The sequence below is a fragment of the Lacerta agilis genome, chromosome 10, assembly GCF_009819535.1.
Source record: "Lacerta agilis isolate rLacAgi1 chromosome 10, rLacAgi1.pri, whole genome shotgun sequence".
NCBI classification, from domain to species: Eukaryota; Metazoa; Chordata; class Lepidosauria; order Squamata; family Lacertidae; genus Lacerta; species Lacerta agilis.
In genome coordinates, this window is record NC_046321.1 from 42430278 (window position 1) to 42455459 (window position 25182).

Consider the following 25182-nt stretch of genomic DNA (forward strand, 5'->3'; position numbering starts at 1 on the left):
AGTAGATCGTGATCGACCTCTTGGACATCCCTGTTCTAGAGGATTAATATAGAACAATCTACTCCATCTTCTGTGCTACAGTCCAAATTTTTGAAGACAGTTATCATGTATGCCTTATTTTTCTCTTCTTCATGCTAAACTCATATATTTCAACCATTTCTCATAAAACATACTCCCCTAACAACACTATATTTAATGCAGGGGTAGACAACATGGTGTCCTCTAAGTGTTGTTGGTTACATCTTCCATCAGCCCCAACCAGAATGGCTAATGACCAGAGATGATGAGACCTGTAGACTGGCAACATCCAGGGCACCACATTGGCTAATCCTACTTTAATATTTCTGGGTAACAGGGATGAGCACATGCACATTTTATTTCCATTGCTGATTTCCTATTGCTGTCCTACTTCCACTACTTGTGATGAAAACTTGAATTTTGTCTTGGTATCTGGCTGGCTCTTGTTTTTGAGAGGAAAGAAAGAACTGAGTTGATGGCACTGTTTGTGTGTGGAGTGTGTCCATGGGAGGAATTGGGAGGAAATGTTCCCTTTATGGTTTTGTTTACAATAAAAGGTTCAATAAAAATAAATCTAGCTGCTCTACTGTTTTGGCAATTGTAGTTAATATGGGTTTTTTTAAAAAACAAACAAAACAAAACAAAACATGGAAAATGTGTACAATTTAAATACAGACTTTTCATGTGTTCTTGAAAAAGAACTGCAGAAAACAGGGCAGAACAGGCCCATGACTGAATGTCAGGGAGAATGAAATGGGACATATTATTATTATTATTATTATTATTATTATTATTATTATCATTATACCGCCCTATACCCGGGGGTCTCAGGGCAGTTCACAGAATAAAATCAAGATATAAAACCACAAAATCTAAAATAAAAATAAAAACAACAACCCAATTAACCCCCCCCCCAAAAAAAACACATTTTAAAAGGGCATAAGATGTAAATCAGATCAACCAAAGGCCTGGTTTAAAAGGAGCATTTTTGCCTGGGGCCTAAAGGTGTATAATGAAGGCGCCAGGTGAACTTCCCTGGGGAGAGCATTCCACAGATGAGGGACAACTGCTGAGAAGGCCTGTTCTCATGTTGCCACCCTCTGAACCTCTCGATGAGGGGGTACATGACGGAGGGCCTCAGAAGATTATCTCAGGATCCAGGTAGGTTCATATGGAAAGAGGCAGTCCTTGAGATATTGTGGTCCTGATCCATTTAAAGCTTTATAGGTCAAAACCAGCACGTTGAATTGGGCCTGGAAACTAATTGGTAGCCAGTGTAGTTGGACCGGGATCAGTGTAATATGCTCAAACCGTCTTGCTCTGGTGAGCAACCTGGCCGCTGAATTCTGCACCAGGTGAAGTTTCTGAACTGTCTTCAGGGGCAGCCCTATGTATAACGCATTGCAGTAATCTAACCTTGAGGTTACCAGAGCATAGACAACAGTAGTTAGGCTATCCCTGCCCAGATAGGAGCATAGCTGGGCCACCAGCCGAAGCTGATGAAACTCACTTCAGGTCACTGAGGCCACCTGAGCCTCGAGTGACAGCAAAGGATCCAGGAGTACCCCCAAGCTATGAACCTGCTCCTTCAGGGGAGGTGTAACCCCATCAAGAGCAGGCGACCTCCCACCCATCTGGTCTAGGGAACCACCCACTAACAGTGCCTCAGTCTTATCTGGATTGAGCTTCAGTCGGTTGGCAGTACATCCCCAGTCCTTTCTTGGGAAAGTCAAAAAGAAAACCCTCACCAAAGCTTTATGAGGTTAGCAGGCTGCCTCACACCTTTATCTAGTGACTGACTGTACCTATAAGAGACAAAGGAATATGAGTCATATGGGTGGGAAGCCCAGAACAAGGAAGTTCTTAGACTTTGAACATGAATGTTACCTCTATTCAGACACAACTTCCTTACAAAACAAGATTGTGACTTTGATTAGTTTTATCCACTTGGAGTATTCAGTATACCACATTTTGTTTTCTCAGCTGCATTTGAGAAAGGTGCCCTAGGAAACTTTATATTTGACACATCACTTACTATTAGATGAGGACACCCCCACCCCAACCAGGGAGGAATTTATTCAGTCTGCAGACTCCCTCTTGGAACCGAGTCTACAGGCTGACCCTGTGGCTACAAGATTCTGCCTGCTTTTGTTTTTCTTTGTTTCTTCCTCATTCTTCTCCTTGCCTGCATCTTGCCTGATGAAAAGTACTGGAGAACTTGAAAGCTTGCCACATTTTTGTGAAATTTTGGTTAGCCCTATTTTTTTTTAATTGTCTAACTGCATTTTGATGTCCCCGCCCCCTTTACGGACCAACACCTTTGCTTTTTATGTAGTGCGGGGCAGCAGGAAACATTAGAACATGTCTTCTTCTACTGCAAGTATTATACGGACGTCCGAGCAAGGTTTATCCAACCCATTTTAGATAAGTCTCCTGGGCTTTCAGAACAACATAATATCTCATTGCTATTACAGGATGAAAGCCCAGAAATCACTTACGCTGTCGCCAGATTCTGTGCAGCCTTGATAGATATACGTCGAAAGATGGTCTGTGATGTAAATCAACTTTAAATAGTGGCCTAAAATATTGTTGGATCTATATTTTAGTGGCCTATCTCATAGAACCGATAACCCGAGTCTAAATTTTATTAGTTATATCTATGTTTAATCAATGATTTTAAGAACATGGTTTAAGTCGGGCTGGATATGTTGAATATGCCCTCATCATGTAATGAGTACCCATTTAAACATATATATTTTTACATTGTTTTTACTTGTTTTTATAAATGCAAATATTTTGTTTTATGCTGGTCTGTGACCGAATAAAGTACATTCAGTAGTTCATTCAGTTCATGTAGCAAGCATCTTGTGAATAACTCCTGAGGACAGTAAGGCATGCCGAGTTTTTATAACAATTTAAAAAAAAAAACAATGGGGCTTTACAATAGGGTGTGAAAGTAAATAACTCAACTGAAACTGGCAAAGGATTGGAATTTTTTTTTTTTTTTGGAGTTGCAGGGCGTGGTACCCTCTGTCCCTTATAATAAATGTTACTGTGTCTTTTGTATGACAGTTGAACAGGTTCAGGTTAATCATTTAGCTGAGAGGCTTTGGTTTCGCTGAAAGAGTCAATGTTGTAGCCTACCTGCAAATGGGCGAGTTCCTCTCTGGCTCACCTTGGAATGCTGTCAGGTTATCCCAAGATAATTATTGAGAAAAGAGAGCAAGCTTTTCCAACATTCTCCATAAAAGCTGAGAAAAGCCAAGCACTAGGAAGATTGCTTCCATCCCTCCTTCCAAAAGCAGAATCATTCCCCAGCCCTCCCATTTCAAGCAATCTTGACCTTGTGAAGAATGGACAGGAGTGGAACTGGGAGCAGGAAGGGGTCACTTAAAACAGAAGAGACCTGTAAAAACTGGCTTGGACACTCCTGAACATGCTCAGCAGTGTTGTTTCCTGTTGGGGTGCCCGTACACTACTTTTCTGTGCCCCTTGATTTAATGACTTGGACTGGGATGTATTATCTTACCTGTAAAAATGAAAGCAGTTCCTTCTGCTTTCTTCAGACTCCCAATAACCACAGGCCAAAATTAACTCTTTAGGAAGTGGTTCCCTCTGCACACTAACCTGGGAGTAAGCTCATCTGAACATAAGCAGGACTTAAGCATCTAAAACATGCAACAATTAGATCAGTTTAAGATTGGTTGAAGCATTGGAGGTGTACCAAATTAGGAGGGAGAGGGTAGAAAAACATGCCCTATATAGTACAAAGATGTATCGCTCTGGTTAAAGGAACGAAAATTTGATCCCCATGATACAGGCACTAAGTATAACTTTGTGGCCATTTTATATTTCCTTATATATCTTCACAACAGCCACGTGAGAAAGGTTGGACTGAGAGTTGGTGAGTGGTCCAAGGCAGAATGTGAAGAAAAACAGTGATGAGTTTAAAATGTGAAACTGCACATGCTCAGATTATTTTTTGTAGTCCACAAAACTTGTGCCTTATTACGTAAGATAACCTATTTTGTGGTTCCTTATTTCATGTGTTCCTTTTTTGAAAGAAAGGGACATTGTTTAAGGATTTGCTCCAGGACCCCTGGCCATCTTAATTTGACATTAATTTCGGAGGTATATGAAATAAACAGCCATAGCAAAAACCTGGTGTTCATTCAGAAACAACTCCTACCTTTGTGTGGAAAAAAAAGTCTTCAAGAGAGTTGAAACCATAAAATGGGACTACAAGCATGGGGGGCATATTCTGCAAAGACCTCCAAGTTCTCCCCTTGAAATATTGTTACATATAGATGTCTTTCATGTATCCCATTTCTAAAAGACCGAGCTAATAGTAAATATGGCTTCTATGCCAAAAGGAGGGTGAAAGGGGAAATCTTAAAACTGTTACATGTTCTTTTAAGTTTTTATTTTTCAAAACTGGTCTTAACACACTAGCCCTTTAAAGTTCTGCACTCTGATTCTCCCACCACCACCTTCACCAAACTCCAATAAGTACATTTACTTTTCTGGTGTTGGTCTAGTAAGACTATACATAGCTGTGATGTATGTTGCTGCTGTAAACCGAAAAAACACACACACAGGCGTTAGAGATAGCTCTGACTGGTGCTTTTAAAAATTGCCTGGTTAATATTTAGCTACAAGATATGCGTGGCTTGACTAATTGAACTTCTTTTCTCCTCAGAACTTCCTTTTCTGCTTTCGAAAGTAAGGAAGTGGTCTAGCCACGGAAGTTGTCTAGCTCGGATCAGAAATAGTTCAACGGGGGGAACTCTTCTAAGAAGTGCTACTTTTATATAATCACCCTTGATCTTGCTGAATTTTTCTTAAAAAATTAAAAATGGCTGGTGTCAGTAGCTGCATGAAGTACTCAATGTTCATCTTCAACTTTTTGTTCTGGGTAAGTCTAAATTGTTCAAAATGATTGTCACACGAAACAAAGCGAATTCAAGGGATACTTGAATTATTAAACAATAACGAGGTATTTGTAGAACAGCATTATTGCTGATATTTAACAGGTGCTTGCTATCTGGAAACAGTTGAAGACTCTTTCATTTCAACAAGCTTTTCTAGCCGGATGTAAAGGTGTTCATTTTGTGTTGTTTTCAAATCTATCCTTTGTCAGTGTTTTCAAAACTATTATTGTATGTTTTTATTGTATGTTAGTAGATTGCATTGAGACTCATGTGAAAGGCAATTCATTAATTAGTTTAGTGTTGTTGTTTTAAAAAGATTATGTTTGTAAATCACTTTGAGATACATGTGAAAGGCAATTCATAACTTAAAAATAAACACAATTGGGTGGGGAGTAGGGTGAAATTTCAAAGGCAAGCTCAGAACCCAGGGCTTTTTAATGCCCCCTACATTCATGTAACCAAAATGAATGCTATTTCAGTAGTTTGGTATAGCACATGGACAGCACACTAAAAGGGTGTTGGGGGAAAGAAAGGCATTATTTTAATGTTGCTTATAATACATTGACCGCCTGTTGGGTACCTGCATGTTGTCAGCCATCTGCCACCAACCCAAAGGAGCGTGAAACTTTTATCTCTCCTGATATTTCTAGTTGATTAGTGCTCAGATTTCTGAAGATCTTGGCCAAAATTAGGCCAATTAGGCCCAATTGTAATAGTGGCTTGGGAATGGAAAGGCACGGAGTTGGAATTGCAATCTTTTGTATGTCTATTGCATGGGCGTAGCCAGGATTTATGTTAGGGGAGGGCAGGACCTCAGGTGGTTAAGTATTTTTAATTGATTTTTATTGATGGGGGGCAGCTGCCCCCCTTGGCAACGACCATGGTCTATTGATTGGTGTTTACTGGAAAAAACCCGTAACATGTCTTCCTCAGAATCAATGACTTCCTCATTCTTTTCAAGTTACTTCAGTGAGAGAATGCAATTTTTTTTATTCATGATATCCCTGGATGACTTTGTGAACTGGAACTCTTCAGGTCGGAGCTGTTACTTGTATGAACCTTTGGGAGTAAATCCCATTCCCAAATTCTTAGCAAGACATATTGCAATACATACCTAGTCACAAAAATCATTTAGAGATCTTCCTGTGTCTAAAACATTTATCATGTAACTTCCTCCTCAGATTGAAACTATAATGTTTTGTTTTATTTTGACCTAAGCCTTCACTTTCAATGCACATAATCCTTCATCCTTCTCCTATTCTCTCTCCCTCCCCCCTCTTTCTCCTTATATCTGTGTTTTAGTCATGGCCTATTGGCTTTCCATCTATAACATTTCCAAAATTCATCCTTTTAAATCTATGAACTCTACTGATTCTCAGCGCTGGCCCACCCATGAGGCAGGGTGAAGCAACCGTCTCAGGCAACACCCACACAGGTGCCCCACTGCTTCATATTGCCACCACACAACCTAGGCAAGGGATGTGGCAGCAGCAGGGCAGGGCGAAAGAGGATGCATCCCCCCTACTGATTTTCATACAGACCTGTTTGCTAGTATATGCAATGTTTGTTCATCATCTTCCTCATCTTTCAGCGGAAACTTGTAACTATTATCTTCTACCTTTAATATTTTCATCACACTCATTGTTTCCCCACTTATGGTTGTGGAGAAGAACTGTCGCTCAGTGGCTTTGCATGCCAAAGGTCCCAAGTTCAAGCCCTAGCACCTAGCTCCTCTATGAATAGTAAATAAAAGAAAAGCTTGACTGGGGGAATATATATATATATATATATATATATATATATATATATATATAATCTTGGATTTTCTCTTCAGCTTTGTTGTTTCCGCTTTTTCTAGACACATGCCATCCCATCATCCTTCAGCACTAGCTTCTTGCTTCTGCTGCCCACAAGAACCAGAGGCTTAGGCAAGTTGTGCGTTTAGGCCCCTGTCTGTGTGGTGGGTACGGGGTCTACTACAGATCACTTGGCCAGGACCCACCAAAATCTGGAGCCAGCTTTGAATCGTTCAGAGGGACTAATACAGACACATACACACAGACACACACACAGACACACACAGAGAGAGAGAGAGCGCAAGAGGTCTATGCACAGTGCACACACCTTATGCTTCTAATCCATCTTGAACTCTGTTATGCTGATGGGCAGGTTAGCAGTATTTTAAATAAAGACAGCCACGGTCTTTCCACTATATGATAAGGCGACAGCCGCTGTGTTCTCAGCTGCAGAGAATTTTAATAGAACCTGATGAAAGGTATCTATTGATCAGCCATTCAAACAACTGCACAGACTGATGCTTCCAGTTGGTCTGCACTTAAGCACAGTTAATGATCCAGTCCTGCTTGTGGAAATCTGCCCTTGATCTGCCTGCGTATTGTAAGTTGTCAAAGCATGAGGATACCTCTAGATGTATAGAATTTATCTACCATATGATCTCACTCACTCACTCACTCACACTCACCCACCCCTGCAGTCTTTAAGCTGTATCTACACACCCCAAGATTTTGTGCAGCCCCTCTGTAAAAGTGGGTGGAGCAACAGATATGACTTGTATCTGTGTATTCTAGGCTGCATTCTAGCCACACAAAAGCCAGAGGTTTCTACACATATACACACACTCTAACCAGACAGGCAAGAGGCATTGGACAGTTCAGAACCATATTTTAGCCAGACAAAAGCACCTGAGGACAACATGGAACAGGGCTAAATAGGGCTGTGGCCTCGGGGGAGTCCTGAGGGCCAAACAGAGATGCCTAGTGGGCCACGTTTAGACTCAGGTTCCTCACTGCTGCTGAAGGACAACACGAGGTTGAGGCCTGGGGGCTGCCACCTCAGCACTACATAGTTGCCATTTTGAATTGATCTGCTTATCACCTTCTGGGCTAACACATGGAGTAGATTGCCATTACGATTCAGATTTTGCATGTCTCGTGAAGCACTGTATCTCTTCAGACCAAGAATCAGTGCTGGAACCCACGCCACACATAGCTGAGGGTTTTTCTCCACCTGCTGTATGTGAACAAGCAGTTATTGGTGGGGAGTGACCGTGAGATGGAAGAGAAGAGGTGTGTTGATGGGCAGCACAGTGGAGCGGCCATGCGGTCGGGTGGCAGTGGCCTTCCAACAGCAGTGTTGCTGCCACTTATTGGGATGGTACATATTTGGGACTGTAGGCAAACTGATGGGAGCACTAGTTTTGCCCCTGTTTGCTGTCCTGCCCCATACCACACCATCACGGTAAACGACAGTAACACTGCTGTTGGGAGAGGGGCCATTAGGTTTGCACCTATGCATATGTTCTAAGCCCAAAGGAAGATGTTAACTGGACACCTGGGAGAGGGCTGAAACCTGGGAAACTTGACTCTCTGTGTGTTCACGGTCCATGTGGTCAGATTTTTGACCAAATCATCCTCTAGCAGGCATGTCCAACAGCTGGATTGCGATCTAATGGTAGATTGTGGGGGTATTCCAGGTAGATTGTGGGATCTCTGGGGTGTTCATGATTGATGCCCCTGAAAAGCTCAACAACTCTGGGTCCCCCCAAAAAGCTTAACAACTCTGGGACAGTTCCCAGAAAACAGAGACTGGAGAGCTGGATTGTATGTACTAAACTTGCAAGCAGGCATCTGTTGAAAAGTGATTGTTTTACATTCTGTTTGCACTGCTGATCAATGTCTTTCCATAAACAGATGTGTGGATGTGCTATTCTGGCAGCATCTATTTACATGCGTGTGAACAAAGATGCTCAAGAAGTAAGTTTGTTTTTTACCATATTATTTATCCTTATTTTTCTATATTATTTCTCCATGCATTGTTGATCCCAAAATGGTCTGGGCATCCAGTCTTGTGCTTTCCAAGAAATTATGGGTGTTTTTTTTTTATAAAAAAATATTATTGTTTTTAAATTTTAGAAATATAATTTTAGAAATCCATAATTTGTCTTGACCTCCTTTTGATTCAAGACACATTTGAGAAAGAGAAAAGCTTGGTCCCATGTGTTGGGCTTCTGTGAAGAGAAACTTCCTTCATTTAAAGTGTGAGCCTTATCTCAGCTACCCACTGCCTCAAAAAATATATTTCATTTTAAGAAATATAATGAAAAACATCATTCAATGGATTTATTTGAGGAGTGGGGATGTAAGTAGCACCACTATGTTCATTGGGATTTACTCTCAAATAACTGTACATAGGATTGAAGGTTTAAACTGTTGAATAATCCAGAGATGCACTCAATTCGTATTAATTTGAATGCTCTTTTGACGAGAAAGAGAAAAAAAGGTGTGCTGAAGACATTTTATTTATGTGATCAAGGACAAGATATCTGATTTGCACTTTGAACATAATATAAGGAATGTAGATGAGTATATAATACGAATGCATGCTACATTTTAAGTAATATACATATACATTAAGCCAAATCTAATAATAATAATAATAATAATAATAATAATAATAATAATAATAATAATAATTTTATTTTATATACTGATAGTAATAATTTGAATGTGACTTGGCAGCAAATGGGCAACCAGTCTCACTAACTGCAGCTTTCACATCAAGAGAAGCCCCACATCTGCATTCAGGCACTCTTCTTGGGGTGGGAGACCCAGCAAAAGGCAGAGTCTACAATCACACACACACACACACACACACACACACACACTCATAGGATCTGTTCAACCTTCCACGGAATGTATGGAAGTCAGGCATGCAATGAGCAAGCACCTTCCTACTCCCCATTAGCCATGTGTACATATCGAGGGATATGCCATGTGAACAGGCCTTTGAAGCCGAAAGGGCCATGCAAAGTGTTTCCACACCCCCTGTGCTGCTTGTGCCCCTTCTCCACTCATACCGGAGCCATTGCATTGTAACAGTTAATCTGCCCTAAATTGCAACAATACTGCAGTGCCTTTTGGGTATTTGGGTGTAAGAGATATGCAGTGCCTCCACTCATGAAACTGCACTGGTGCAAATGCCTTTTCCCACTGATCCCATCCACAGTAGACTAGAGGAAAGAGTTGTTGACTGCCTTTCATATTGTTTTTGAAGAAGAATGTCCTTTCTCTGTTGACCATATTTGAGGTCTTTTGCTTCTGTCTCCACAGTCATTCAACAAAGACAGCGGCATGTTTGCCGGGATTGACCTCCTCATCGCTGTGGGCGCTATCATCATGGTGATGGGTTTCCTGGGCTGCTGTGGTGCCATGAAGGAAAGCCAATGCATGCTCCTCCTGGTAAGAGATTCAATAATGGGAACTTCAACACTAGCCTTTCCACACCAGTGTTTACATTGGTGTGCTCACTTCTTGTCTCCTTTCTTTGTCTGTGATTTGGAGCATTCTACAGTGGAACCTTAGTTTTCGAATGTAATGTGTTCTGGAGACTTCCAAAATGTTCGAAAACCAAGGTGCAAAGGGCGGCCTGCAAATTTACAGAGAAATCTGAGAAACATATAGTGGCACCTCAGTGGAAGCCATTCGACTGCTGAGCCATGTTTGAAAACGGAAGCGTTTCCTTCCAGGTTTTCGGCGTTTGAGTTCCGAAACATTCGTCAACGGAGACGTTCGAAAACCGAGGTACCACTGTATATTCAATGAAATGATTTCGTGTTTCTAAAAAGTTCCAAAGCAACAGGCAAGAATTCCCTTCTTTGCAACTGTGGACTATGAAGGAAACATGAGACAGAAAGATACAGTAGAGGAATTTGACTTGGATTATTATTGTTATTAATTGAATTATCATCATCATTTATTTATATAGCACCACCAGCACACATGACTCTATACAATTAAAATACGAAATTATACCCCAAGAGACTTACAATCTAAAACAACAAATATACACAATACAATAAAAACATATAGTTTAGCATGCGTAATTCACAAGCCATTACATAAGGGATAATGTATAAAGAGTGTGGCGTTTGCCCTTCCTAGGGTATACATATAGGAAAAGGAGTAAGTAAGGGGTTAAGTGGCTGGCCCTAGGCTAACCAATAAACAGAGGGGGGAGGAGCTAGGGGCAGCTGAAGGAGTCAGTTAGAGTTAGAGAGCGGGGAGTTAAGGGAGTTGATGAAGAGCAGTTGATCGAGGGAGTTGGTTGGTGGGTGGTTGTTGATTGTGAGGGTTGGTGGTGAGGTATAGTGGTGAGCGTAGGCAGGGTTGTAACCAATATCTTAAGTTGTTGAAGTTTTTAAATAAACACTTATTATTTTGTTTAAAATTGCACCCTGACTGTGAAAGTTATTACCAGGGAGGGGATCCTGGTTGGTGGCAGCAAAGCGCCGTGGTGGCACAGGGATCAATAGTCCGTCAAACGACCGGGGACCCTGTGTGATCGCCACAAAGAGTACCTCTTGCATCAATAAAAGACTGGGAAGTTTTTACATTTCTGAAGCCCCGTTTAGAAGTGTTTACATAGAGGCGATGAATCGGGGTCACACCCAATGACTCCACCACTCCTGATTACCACACTTTCAAGGGCCCAGTTTGGACACAGCTAGAGCATATACAACCTAAAAGCACACACAGCCTGTTGTCAGCCTCCTCTGGAGTAAAACTATGGGAGCCAGTTGCATGTCATCTATCCCTCACTTCTGAACTGAATTCAAGTCAGGCTCCTTGGAGTGCAGCAAGACCAGTACCAGAAACTTGGTTGGTTAAATTTTGTTTTGCTTCAGTATTTATGTACTTAAGCCGTGGTGGTGGTGGTGGTGGTAGTGGTGGTTGTTGTTTTGTTTTGTAATACTGAATTTATTCTGTTTGACTCACCCCCCCCCCCCTTTTGACACTTCTGAATTTACTGACACGTTCTGTGTTCCGTTCATGTGTCTTCCCATTGTTCTGTATTTGGATGTTTCTGAATGTTTCCTGTAAGCTGCTTTGGGCACAGCCCATTATGGGTGAAAGCGCCATATAAGTAAACTCAACCCATCCATCAATCGGTGTCAGGCCATACCTTCCATTTTTCTAGAGTATGGATTCCACATATGGGAGCCTATGCATGTAGGTGCTGTGCAAATGAATGATGACTGGAGTCAACATGTAGCAACACCAGTCTTCTCTTAATGCTTTTACTTCTACACATTTGAACACATGAACAGTGCTAGGTGCAGGTATAGTAGGACAAGTCTGGTGACAAGTACGGAATCAGCAGTGGTGTTTATTCTGGAGGGTGCATCATGGTAACACTCAAGATGGTAGACCAAGATCTATGTGCCATTTTATTTACATTAAAGGCTTGTATCTCACTTCCTCACACCCCCACACAAATGACTGACAACAGTAAACTATAAGTATGTGTCAGGGGGCTGCCCTCGCCTCAAGGCAAGGAGTTGCCAGGGCTTTATCGATATCGTGAGCCCCTGCCCCAACTGCTGAGCAATTCATCTTCCTCCAGTGAGGAAGGCAATGATTCCTCTAGTGGGGAGGGAGAGATGGGACTGGGAAGTAGGAGTCAGGGCTCTGACAGGGAAGGAGAGCCCACGCACCAAGCAGAGGCTGCAGGGGAGGCACCTCTTCAGTCTCCCCACTTGCGCAGGGGGAAAAGATGCAGAGGGGGTAGGCGGGGGTTCCGCATCCCGCGGCTTTTATGCTGGGCAAAGAACCAGAAGGGGTCATTCCCAGACTCTGGATGTCTTTTTATAGCTGCACTATACATATTTGCACAATAAAGAAACCTAGTTTCAGAAACCTCGGCGTCAGGCTGGTTACTCATGACCAGCCACTGAAAACCTTACAGTATACTTGAACCAAATCAATAAATGCCTTGATCAATCACCAAATATACCAACATCATAAAAACTTTAAAAAAAAACTATTTAAAAAAATCTAGGAAGAGGAGAACTGCAAAAGGAACAATGACAAAATTTGGAATAGCTTAACCAACCGTAAAATGGAGCCTACAAGCAACATATATATATATATATATATATATATATATATATATATATATATATATATATATATATATATATATATATGTTGCTTGTGTGTGTGTGTGTGTGTATATATATATATAAAACATTGGCATCTCACTTTAAAATATGTCATACAATGGCCAGATTCACAGAAATCTACTTTACCCTGACATGACCCGGAAAAACTGTCTGCGGACAAACGTCAGCTCCCTCAGCCAGTAAAGTGAGATGAGCGCCACAACCCCAGAGTTGTTCGCAACTGGACTTAACTGTCAGGGGTCCTTTTCCTTTAACTTTACTTTATCCAGCTTTTAGATAATTAATTGTTCTCTCTTTTGTCCCCCCCAACAGTTTTTCATTGGACTACTAATAATCCTGCTTCTTCAAATCGTAGCTGGTATTTTGGGAGGAGTGTATAAATCTAAGGTACCACATTTTTTAGTCATGCTTAATTGTTTCTTAAAAAAAAGTATATCAAATATGCTGATTGATGTTGTGTTCTTTTTTTCTAGGTCGATGAAATTGTTAACAAGACCTTAACTGAGGAGGCTCAAATGTTGCAGGATACTACAGAAAAAAATAAAGACTTCCAGGCCACTTTTCACAAATTTGAGCAAGTGGTAAATGATATTACTGATTTATTTGAGATAAAGGCAAATGAGGTTTTTTTAAAAGTTTTTTTTTTAAAAAAAAAAAACTGTTACAAGAACAGTGATAGCAAGAAATTGGAAAAAGAACACAACCCCTACTCTTTGTGAATAGATTGAAAAAGGTTGGTCTATTGTGACAATAATCATATTAACTTATTACAGAATACAAGTAAACCAACCCGATAAATCTAACCCAATAAGTGTAAATGCAGCCATATGCTATTTTTAATTAATAGTGATGTTATATATTTAAACATTAAAGATAAAATAAAAACAAACATGATATTAACATTAAAAAAAAATGCTAGAAGCTGAAATTCTTACTCATTGGTGCTTGGACTCATGGTAGGTCTAGACCCTTAATTCTTGGGGAACCAAGCTGTTTAATGGTTAAATCTATGTTTGTTACAAGCCTTGGATCTGAAACCTGGACCAGTTCCATGCATTAAGTCAGACCACTTCGAGACTATGGCTATTTTGTAGGTGGGAATCAGTCATGTGCCAGCACATTCAGATTGTAAAATTAAAGTGGATTTGGTGCACAAGAAGCCTGCTTCCTAAATAAGTAAATTAATCAGACTTTTTGTGGTAATAAAAGTGATGGGGAAAGGCAGTGGAAAGAGTAGAGTAATACTCATTTGTTGTGCGTATAACCTCCCTGCAAACAAATCGGAAGGAATGCTTGATAAACAGCCAACCTTGTATCTCCTGTTCACAAACTTGGTGCAAATGAATTAGGATAAATGTTCAATAAACCTAAGTGTGTTTGGGCCTTTAGAAATCTCACTCATTCGTACTCTCACCCAAGGCCAGTTCAAAGTTGGGAGGTGGGTAAGAGAGGGGCTTCTTCTACTGAGTGACTGGCTCAAGAGGCAGGTGGCCAGGAGACACTCATTGCTCCTCGTGGCCAAAGTGCTTCAAGGAGCCTATCATAAGAGAGACCTGGGTTTGTCACAATAGAGAACTGAATGCAGCAAATACATAGGCTTTGAAACTATCACAGTGTCTTTGTAAGAACTTATGGCAAGCATCTGTTTTAGCTTATGCCGGGATGACTGTTCCGCTTCTTGTTTATGTGGTGCCTGAAACATCTCCGTTTTGCTTTCTGCTGAAGGAACCAACTTTCTACTGAACAAAACTATGAAGGGGGGGGGGGCTAGAAGAATGTAGAGTTACAGAATGCAGACTCTTAACCTCATTTAGTTTAACTGTTTTCTCCACTGCTGGCTGGTATCCCTTCTACTTCAAAGAAAATGGCAATGGTATTTGGTATTTCATAATGGTATTTCCTAATGGCCATGTTTGGATGATAATATCTTGGTTTAATGAGCCAAGATAGGGAGACTTTGGGCTGCGCACACAGCCCCTTCTCTCTTCTCTTTGCACAAACAAGAAAATCAATCTGAAGCCTTCCGTTAATTAGTTTCCCATTTCATCTGAACTAGGAAACTATGGTCAATGGCTTCAAAACAAGGAAGCATAGTAAGCCAATCTCAAACCAATTTGGAAATGTTGGGAATAAACCATCTTAATCTAGTAATAAGGGTTTTATTCCTAAGGCAGTAGCTACGCTGGGGTTGAAAAGAAATGATTACCTCTTAGTTGCCCTCTACTTCTTAATCAATTGCCAGTGTATGAAATTATAAGGAGCTGCCTTCAGACATTCCCTAGAAATAGAGCTGCATCTAGGAAAGTCATCTCCTTCGTGCAAGGACTTCTGTCTGAACAATGATATTTCCTTTTCCACTTCTCTCCCTATGTGCCTTCCCAAATACTCCAGGAGTTTCCCCAATCCTCCAGATTTTAAAGCAGAGGTTGGATGGCCACCTGTCATGTATAATCTAGTTGAGATTCCTGCATTGCAGGGAGTTGGACTAGATTACCCTTGGGGTCACTTTCAGCTCTACAATTATATGATTCTGTGGTTCGGTTTTTGGGGAGGTGCATGCAGAGAAAAGAGTGGGAGGAAGTTCTGTTGCACAGGTGGAGGACTCTGCTAGATATGACCCATAGTTTATAAAAAATATAGTTGGGGAGAGAAATTTGCTTCAGCCTAATTTGCACTTCCCCAAACAATACCCAAACAAAAGCACACCTTTCCTGCAAAATTCACGCTTCTCCAAATTTTGTCATTCAGTTGTAAAGCCAAAAAATGTGTACAAGCTACATATACTGTGGGAGAGTGTGCATGAAAATTCATATGTAAGTAGAAACAACAAACAAAAGTGCATAATGTTAGGGAAAATGTTTTGCAAATGTGTATAGTTGCATACATTAGATTTTTTTGACCAACCAAATACAGGTTATAGCCAAACACACACACACACACACACACACACACACAGAGAGAGAGAGAGAGAGAGAGCAGACAGGTCTCAAAAACATATTAAAACACACAATTAAAACATTATTATACACATCACAGATATACACAAATGGTGGGAAATGGTGGAAAACTCAGGGAGCAAGACAGGACTCTCGGGTTTTCCTAAGTTGAGAATTTCTGTCACAAACTTTGCTGTGTTGCACTGAAAGGCTGATGAATTTTCATGAGGACTTTAAAAAAAAAGTTGAGCCTTGATTCTTGTAAAGAGTGGCACCAGCTGATTTTTTAAAATAAAGTTCAAAGTCAAAACCTTTCTCTCCTCATGAAAAGTGGACATTTGGATAAAATGGGACCAAAATTCTAAAAGAAATCTGCTTTAGTTTCGATAACTGAAAGAAAAATGTGATTTCTCTGGATCACACATATCTTACAAAAGGATAGTTAATATTCTGAGAAAGTTGCTTTTCTTGAGAATATCTATTTATTTGCTGCACTTAGTCCTTCCTGCTTCCCATTGATCAGTTAACTGCAACAGCAAGAACAGCCATTCAACTTGGTACCATTATTACTGTTTTTAATGTTTCTCCTTTTTTTTTCCTATATGCAAGTTTAGTCACATGGCTTGCTTTTCAAAAAATGTTCTCTGAGATCTTGACACATGCCATTTATCCTAGTTGGGAACTCTCATTGTCTCTTTATTTTCTCCTCTCCTATAGAATAAATGCTGTGGTTTGCTTAAGGGAGAGAGTGACTGGGGAAGTGCAATATCAAAATATAGTGGCTGTCAATGTGACACTCAAGATGTAGGGACCTCAGTTTGCAAAGATAACAAGTATACAACGGTAAGAAGAATGAAAATGTGTTTCATAATTTTCCTTGGAGCGTTATTGTTGTTTGGACTGCTTGAATATTCATGGTGACATGGCAAATTACATATTGGTAAAGGGTTGCTCTATTACTTGCCTCAAACACTTGTCACCACTTACCTCAAAATCTGAAAACTCATGTTTCTGTTGCCTTTCTTGCAGTCCTATTTATTGAACTAGTTAGAAGCCATGTGACATATCTGAAGAAGAGTAATGGCCCCATCACAAAATGTATGCGCATTGCACATTGTGTTCTGTCTACCTTGCGGTTAATGGAATGGGTTGCTTCTGGTGTGTGCATTTGGAATTCTCCTCCTAATCATTGCTGCTGTATTATGCATTACAACAAGTCATGTATTGCATTCCAGAATTAAATATAAACATACTGTAGCATCTCCCCTGTACTGTAGCCCACAGCGTGCTATCCAGAACCTGATGCGTTAATGGAGGGCTGAGAAGATGAACAAGGTCTGCAAAAAATTGAGAATGAAAATGCCACAAGCTGTTTAAAATTCTAAGTTGTACATGCCTTCACATTCATTGTCACTATGGACAGCTTTTAACAAATGTGATGTGTTTGTTGCATTTTGCTTGTATCCTGCATTTCTTCCTTGATGGAATTCCCAATACCTCCATTTTCTGAATGTTGAGAACTCCAACATCACAGTTATAAACTCAGGTACTTTCCTTGGAATGAAGGTCACCAAAGACTTCTGGCATTTCTGTGATGTATGGTCTATTTACACACACATGAACGTATATGTGTGTCCGTATGGGCTTAGTATGAGATTTCACTGCATTAACTTGAACAGATATTGGTTCCATACTCCTCAACCATCCTGACTTGAGTGGGACATCACAGAGTTACAGAAGCCATCCTGGTGCTCTGATATGAGTCAGCTGGGTCATGCTAGAACGCTGGACCAAAAGATGCTTTTTGCGGTCTCACACTCCTCTGCACATCAGCTGGCTCATGTGAGAGTTTGAGACCAAAAAACAAGTGTCCCGATTTTGATCAGTGGGATATTGTAGGGTATGATAGCATTAGTTTCACAGAGAAGAGTACCAGACCTCTCTGGGTTCTCTCCCCCCCCCCGCCCCGGTACTGCCAGTTTCAAAGAGGAGGAAAGAGGAACCTACCTGCATCACCTCCATCAACACACATGCATTCCCAACACCTGTTTGGAGATTATGTACATATAATAGCCAGAGAATGCAGAAAATTCACGTGTGGTATGCATATTCCTCAAGGCCTGTTGGAAATTGTGTATATATAGTTCCCTCTTCCTGGAAGGATGATGTTCACCTTCTCCATGAGGCCTGGTGAATGTGCACAGGGGTAGCTTGTTTTGCATATTAACCATTCAATTAAGATTAAACTTGCATATATGTTTTAAGACAATAGATATTTGTTGTGCACTGTTTTGCCTTTCTGGTGCCAAGCCCCAAATGGCTTATATTTGGCACAAGATGGGAGATTCCACTAGTTTAGTTCATTCCCATTAAGTGTTCATGTTAGAAGGCTATGAATTACCAGCGAACATTTCACTTGCATTAATCTTTGTCTCTTTTCTCTTTCAGCCTTGCAGAGAAGTAATAATGGAGTTCTTCAAGAATAACATGATCATCGTTATGGGGATAGCATTTGGGCTGGCATTCATTGAGGTATATCTACAGCTATTCTTGCTCTTTCTGTCTCACTCTTTCTCCAAGGAGCTCAGGGGAAATGTCCCACGTTTGTGCAGCACCTTAGGCTGACTAAGAAGCCCTAGGATGGCATTTGTGTAAATGTGTGTGGGTTTAAAATGAGGAGAGGCATCCTGGTGCATGCTGACTCCACTTCCAACCTCTGACCTGAAGAAGACTCCTCTGGGGGAGAAGGAGCCAAAGAACAGTTTGTCTCAGCTAGAGAGGAACCAATCTGTTAATTTCAGTTTCTCCCACTTAGTATTCCCTGCCCACCTTAAACACAGTTTACCATATTTCTGCACCAGTTTGTATTTTTGCCATTCCTGACTGGTGCAAATTGGTGGCCTTTGATCTGTGAATTCCACCAGCGTCAGCAGCCACAACAGATGGTCTTCTTTTGGAAGAGTGACCTTGCTGTCTCATGGAGCCACACAGAGTGGTTTAATCTGGCCACTATGCAATGCATGGTGCCCAGCAGTATCCACCCTGAGCCCAGATGTGGTCCTGTGTATGTTGTGAGCCCATGGACATCTCCCCCTTTGTCAGTATCCAAACACTGCTGCAAATCAGCTGTATTATCACTTAAACCACTGCTACTAAATTTCATCTGAAGCTGGAAGGAGCCGTGAAATGTAATAATATAAACGGCTGTTAATAAAAAGGAATAACAAACGTTTAACAAAATGAGCTGATGACAAATCATGTGATAATTGTGTGGTAATTAATGATGTGGGAAATATGTGGGCTGGGAGGTGAGGAATTACACGACTGCCCATTTGCTTCGCTACTAGAGGAGTCAGACACACAGCCTTTTTCTTACTAGCTAGGTTTGAAAAGAATTTCAGGTTTCTAATTAAAACTGATCCTGAGATGACCTTTTATCCATATCCGCACTGAACCTGAATGTGTGTGTCTTAAAGGAAATAGTATGTTTCGTTTTTTAAAAAAAAGCCTGTTTGCTGAATGGCTTTCATAAGAAGTAAGGGGACCCCCTGGAATGGTATGGAGAATGGTGCAAAGGGATCTGTTAGGTAAGGGGGAGATCTGCTAAAATTGAGTGCCCCCACCCTGCCTCAGTGTGAGAGCTTTCCTCTAGGGCAAAGCCACTATTAAACAAGTCATTAGAATAACATCGTGATTCATTTCTGATGAATCGAAGGGCTTCATTCTGGGATGGTTCTATCTCTGAGAGAGAAGTAGTATGCAAAACCAAAACCTTTATTAGCTACTATGAGATTTGATTCCCTTCCCACTTTACAGCAGAAAACAGCAGTACAAATTCCATAGAAGGCAATGTCTTCACCCAATAAGCAATCCATCTTTCAGAATAAATTTAAGTTTCCCATACTGTGGTGTATATGGGTTTAATTAAAATCCCACTATTCTCGAGTCATACTTCTAAAAATTACTTTGGAAATGGTCTTCAGCATAGCACATTTCATCTGTATGTAAATCCAAGAAATTTGCAAACAAAATGTTCTTGCTGCGCATTCGCCTGTATGTGGGGGATATTCCGAAGCTGCCAAATAATACCATAAACATATTTCTTTTCCAGGTTCTTGGTCTGGTGTTTTCAATGAGCCTTTACTGCCAAATCCAGAGAAAATGAAACCATGGAAGTGTCAGAAATATGCCACCAGCCAAATGAGAAACCTTTGTAGATTGAGAGATGGATGTTTGGTTTGGCACCCACAAATAAATGCCACAAGCAGCTGTGATGATAACAGCCGAAGCACCAATGGATGAATACTCTTCATGACTTATGAAATAAAATCTGTTTAAAATTAGAGAAACTAATGATCTGTCACTGGTTTCTTTGTAATGCAATACATACCTATGTGTACACTTCTTGCCACCTTCTTTTAATTTGAAGATGACTTGTCAACAAAACGAAGCGTTTTGACTTGACACATATTGTGTTGTCGCAGCGCACTGTTTTCTGGACTTCTAATAAGCAAGGAATACTTTTTCGTTCGGAATTAAAACTGGACACACACACTTCAGCTTCACAACTGGAAATGCTTTACTTATAACAGGGACGGGGGGGGGGCTGTGCTCCTCTGAATGTTGTTGAACTCTTAATACAAGGCCAATGCTGAGACATAATGGGAGCTGTAGTTCAGGAACATCGGGAGATGCTAGGTTAGTCCACTCAGCTATGAAAGCAAAATTACCCAGCCCAGAGGACTCATCCCACCTGTGTGGTGCACCTTCCGAAACAAATATCTTCTGTGAGGGTGCCCCATACAGCCAAATGATCTGGCCCACTAGAGATCAGCTTGAAAGGATACAAGGCTAGAATCATGTAGAATGAATAGATTGGTGTGTATTTTGGGCTCACATGAGATTTTTTAATTTTATTTTCAACAAGCCCTGTTAAGTTTCCCAACCCGCCCCCCCCCCCAAATCAAGCCCAGTATTCCTATCCCTTTTCCTCCTCTCCACTAATTTTTTCTAAAAGTACTTGAAAAAGAAGGAATGATGCTATAAAAGATTTGCCAAATCTAGTTTTTACTTCTTACTTTCCCAAACCTTAGTTAGGTGTTACAGGTGTGGGCCATCATAAAACATCCATATATATAAAAATTAAAATATATACAAATAAACAAACATGCAAAATATATAATGAGGATTTTCATTGGGATTTCTTCCCGCTAAATAGTGCTATTCACCACTCTAACAGATACTATTGGCAAAAATTCAGCCACCCTTGCAGTTACTTCTGGGTTAATGTCAGATAGATAGATTCTGATATTTTCATTGGGCTGTGATATTAGACTACCCCAAAAAAAGGGAATAACACACGTTTGTGTAACTGGTTTTTAAAACTCTGTGTGTACGTGGCTCAGTTTTAAAAGCCCCAGGTTAAGCAATTCAAAGGTAAGGTTGCTGGAAGCTCAAAGCACTTTTGAAGATCTGATCTAAGGTATCTTTCACTTCTTATCTGATATTTTAACTAATCAAGCATTCCATTAATTACACTGTGTGTCAGGGATACACACAGGGCAGGTTTATTTCAATTGCTGCCTTTTCAGAAATGGTTTGGGGAAAGTGTGTGTAGATTCAGGGATCTAGGAAAACAGAGAGACAAGGTATAAGGAGAACTTTGTTTTATTACAACAAATTCTGTATCAAACAAGCATTCTCTAGATTGAAGCCAATGTAACTAGAGTCTTCCATGGCTGCCTGACTGAATCGAGATTGTGCAGTGCATCCTTCATCAACTTAGTGCCCTTCAGATGTTTAGGAGTGCCATTGCCATCAGCTGTGCTGGGTGGGGTTGATGAGAGTTGTAGTTCAAAACATCTTGAAGGTGCACCAGGTTGATGTAGACCAGGGGCTGGCAACCTAAGGCCTGGAGGCTGGATGCGGCCCATTCGCCTTCTCAATCCGGCCCATGGATGGTCCAGGAATCAGCGTGTTTTTGCATGAGTAGAATGTGTCCTTTTATTTAATATGCATCTCTGGGTTATTTGTGGGGCCTGCCTGGTGTTTTTACATGAGTAGAACATGTGTGCTTTTATTTAATATGCATCTCTGGGTTATTTGTGGGGCCTGCCTGGTGTTTTTACATGAGTAGAACATGTGTGCTTTTATTTAAAATGCATCTCTGGGTTATTTGTGGGGCATAGGAATTCGTTCATCCCCCCCCCCCAAAAAAATAGTCCAGCCCCCCACAAGGTCTGAGGGACGGTGGACCAGCCCACAGCTGAAAAAGGTTGCTGACCCCTGATGGAGAGAGAGAGAGAGAGAGAGAGAGAGAGAGAGAGAGAGAGAGAGAGAGAGAGTTTGAACCCTAAAGCGTGAGCTGGAGGGGCTTCAGATTCTGATATGCAAGAAACATCAGAAGAACATGGAGTGGATTTCTAAACATTACAGTCTCCTAGACCATTTCTCCTGGCAAATAGAAGGGGAAGAAATGGAGGCAGTGAGAGATTTTACTTTCTTGGGATCCATGATCACTGCAGATGGTGACAGCAGTCACGAAATTAAAAGACGCCTGCTTCTTGGGAGGAAAGCAATGACAAACCTAGACAGCATCTTAAAAAGCAGAGACATCACCTTGCCGACAAAGGTCCGTATAGTTAAAGCTATGGTTTTCCCAGTAGTAATGTATGGAAGTGAGAGCTGGACCATAAAGAAGACTGATCGCCGAAGAATTGATGCTTTTGAATTATGGTGCTGGAGGAGACTCTTGAGAGTCCCATGGACTGCAAAAAGATCAAACTTATCCATCCTTAAAGAAATCAGCCCTGAGTGCTCACTGGAAGGACAGATCCTGAAGTTGAGACTCCAGTACTTTGGCCACCTCATGAGAAGAGAAGACTCCCTAGAAAAGACCCTGATGTTGGGAAAGATGGAGGGCACCTTGAGAAGGGGACGACAGAGGATGAGATGGTTGGACAGTGTTCTTGAAGCGACTAGCATGAGTTTGGCCAAACTGCGGGAGGCAGTGAAAGATAGGCGTGCCTGGCGTGCTCTGGTCCATGGGGTCACGAAGAGTCGGACACGACTGAACGACTGAACAACAACAAAGACCATTTCTCATAGCCAATCTCTTTGAATAGCAACAGTCAACTGGGTCTCTGCCATTCGTACTATACACTGTCAAGGAATGACATAGTCTTTTTATGACAATTATTCATTCCCACCTCTTGCAAGACAAGAGACCTAAACTCTGGGTGAATCCACTGCTGAACAGTCATATTTGTGTGGCATCTCTGAGGAAGACACGTTTTTCCAGGCCCTTCAAGATCTAATAGAGTTCCCCATTCCTCTGTTAGAATCAGGATTGGAGACACTGGACAGTTTCTATCAAACTCAGCAACTGAATGGAAGGCACTTCAGAGGGAGTCAGGACTGGCATTTTTAATACAATGCTAATATTGCAATTGTTTGAAGAGCTAAGGTAAGTATCTCCAGTTTTGAAGTCAGGGTAGTTATTTGCCAAAAAATATCCTTTGTGCTGTGTTGAGTACACAGCCTTCAAGCTGCTCTGTTTTGATTATGTTGCTATGATATTTAATTGGTATGAATCCAAGAAAAGATTCAATTGGTTATTCATCTGCCAAAGAAACGGACTGTGGTTACCCTTAGAGGCTTGCCAATCGCATACTTACTGACATCAGTGGTATTGTGCTATTCCCTATAGAAAATATTGGAGACTATTGCTTCGGATTGAGAAGAAGTTGCTGATGTGGGTGCTAAGTATTATCAGATTCTGTCTCCAAAAGCAGCTTAGCTGGCTGCAATGAAAAGAGCCAGAATCACAGCACAAGGCCATTTATATAATGCTCTGTTGTAGGGCAGCAGCAACGGAGGAATCTGGGAACTCCGTGTTTTTGAGACATCAGCAGTACAATTTCCATTTTTTGTTTACCTGGAAGAAAGCCCAACAGTTTTCAATGTGGTTTATTCATAGGTAAGGATGCACAGCCTTCTTTGAGTTCTTCACACACTATTTTTTTTTAAAAGAGCTCTGTGCATCTCATAGCCACACTACACTTTCAGCGTGGGGAAAGAGGAGACAGCATCAGTAACAGGTCTGACTGTGGCCTTTCTGTTACCCTCTCTCTCCTCTGCAGGTACCTCAGAGTTCTGACCTACTTTGCTTTCCAGGACCGCAGCAGAGCCAAGCCTGGGAATATGGCAGTGCTTGAAGTAAGTACCAGTATGCTTCTGAATGTCACCAGTTGCTTGGGTCCTGCTTGCTGGTTTCTCATCTGGTTGCCCATTATGAGTACAGGATGCTGGACTAGATGGGCCACTGGCCTGATCCAGCTGTGGTGGAAGAGTAGAGGGAAGGCTCCCTTTTGGTGGGTAGTAGGGCAAGCCAGTGCAGCTTAATTTGATATCTGTGCTTACAGAGACAACTTGTTTCTATTCCTTCCCCCACCCCACCCCTCTCTGTGTCTTCATATTGTCCAGTTATCACTTGTTATGCCTGCTCATTTTATGTAATTATTCATTGCAATGTGGGAAGGACGGAACACAATGGCTGGATGATGGGACATGGGAATTGTTTCTTACTGTAATCAGTGAAATTTATATAATAAGAAAGAAGAGCAAAGAGTGGCGGCTTTAAAGACTTAACCAATTTATTATAGCCTTTGCTTTCATGGACCAGAATCAGCTCCACCAGGTGTATGAAGCAGAATCTCATCAACAAAAGCTCATGACACAATGCATTTCTTAAGACTCTAGGGCTCCACAAGTTTCAGCTGCAATGGACTGCCATGACTTCCCCTATGGAAATGATCAAAAAGGGCATTCTATCTCAAGGTGAGACAGGGAAGAAGATGCTGGATCCTTTCATAATTGAGGGATTGATAAGTAGAAATGGTGCAGTACTACCACACTTGGAGACAGAATGCTGGGCTAAATGGATCGTTAGTCTGATGCAATATAGGTTCCCTGTTCTTGCAATCAAGGGTACAGTATGTGCCACACACAAAAATCAAATCCTTGGAGATCATCCTACAGCAGCAGGATCAATGAATGGCATTAATTATGCTATGCTGCATATGAGAAAGCCAGTCCACCAAAATATAGATGTCAGCACGTTATTAGAACAAATGTAGCACAGCAATTTTTTTTTAAAAAAACTTTCAATATGCATATGAAAGGGAACAGTTGCATTACCAATTAGCTTACTTTTAAAGTGCCAAGAGGCCAATTTCTTCAACCACATTCACTGCTTAATGTTAATGTCTGGAACAGCTAAAAATGGAATTTGACAGTAAATCCTCAATGGAATGAT

The 25182-nt window shown here is 41.1% G+C and overlaps 1 protein-coding gene across 1 annotated transcript; it reads left to right on the top strand.

The window, feature by feature from the left end:
- Positions 1–4600: 4600 nt before the first annotated feature.
- TSPAN8 (tetraspanin 8) lies at positions 4601–20219 on the top strand. Its single transcript, XM_033163050.1, has 8 exons — positions 4601–4933; positions 8660–8722; positions 10079–10207; positions 13243–13317; positions 13404–13511; positions 16584–16709; positions 18315–18398; positions 19978–20219. Exons 1-8 carry the CDS (start codon positions 4874–4876, stop codon positions 20029–20031), a joined length of 699 nt encoding a protein of 232 aa, XP_033018941.1. The 5' UTR covers positions 4601–4873; the 3' UTR covers positions 20032–20219.
- Positions 20220–25182: the final 4963 nt, after the last annotated feature.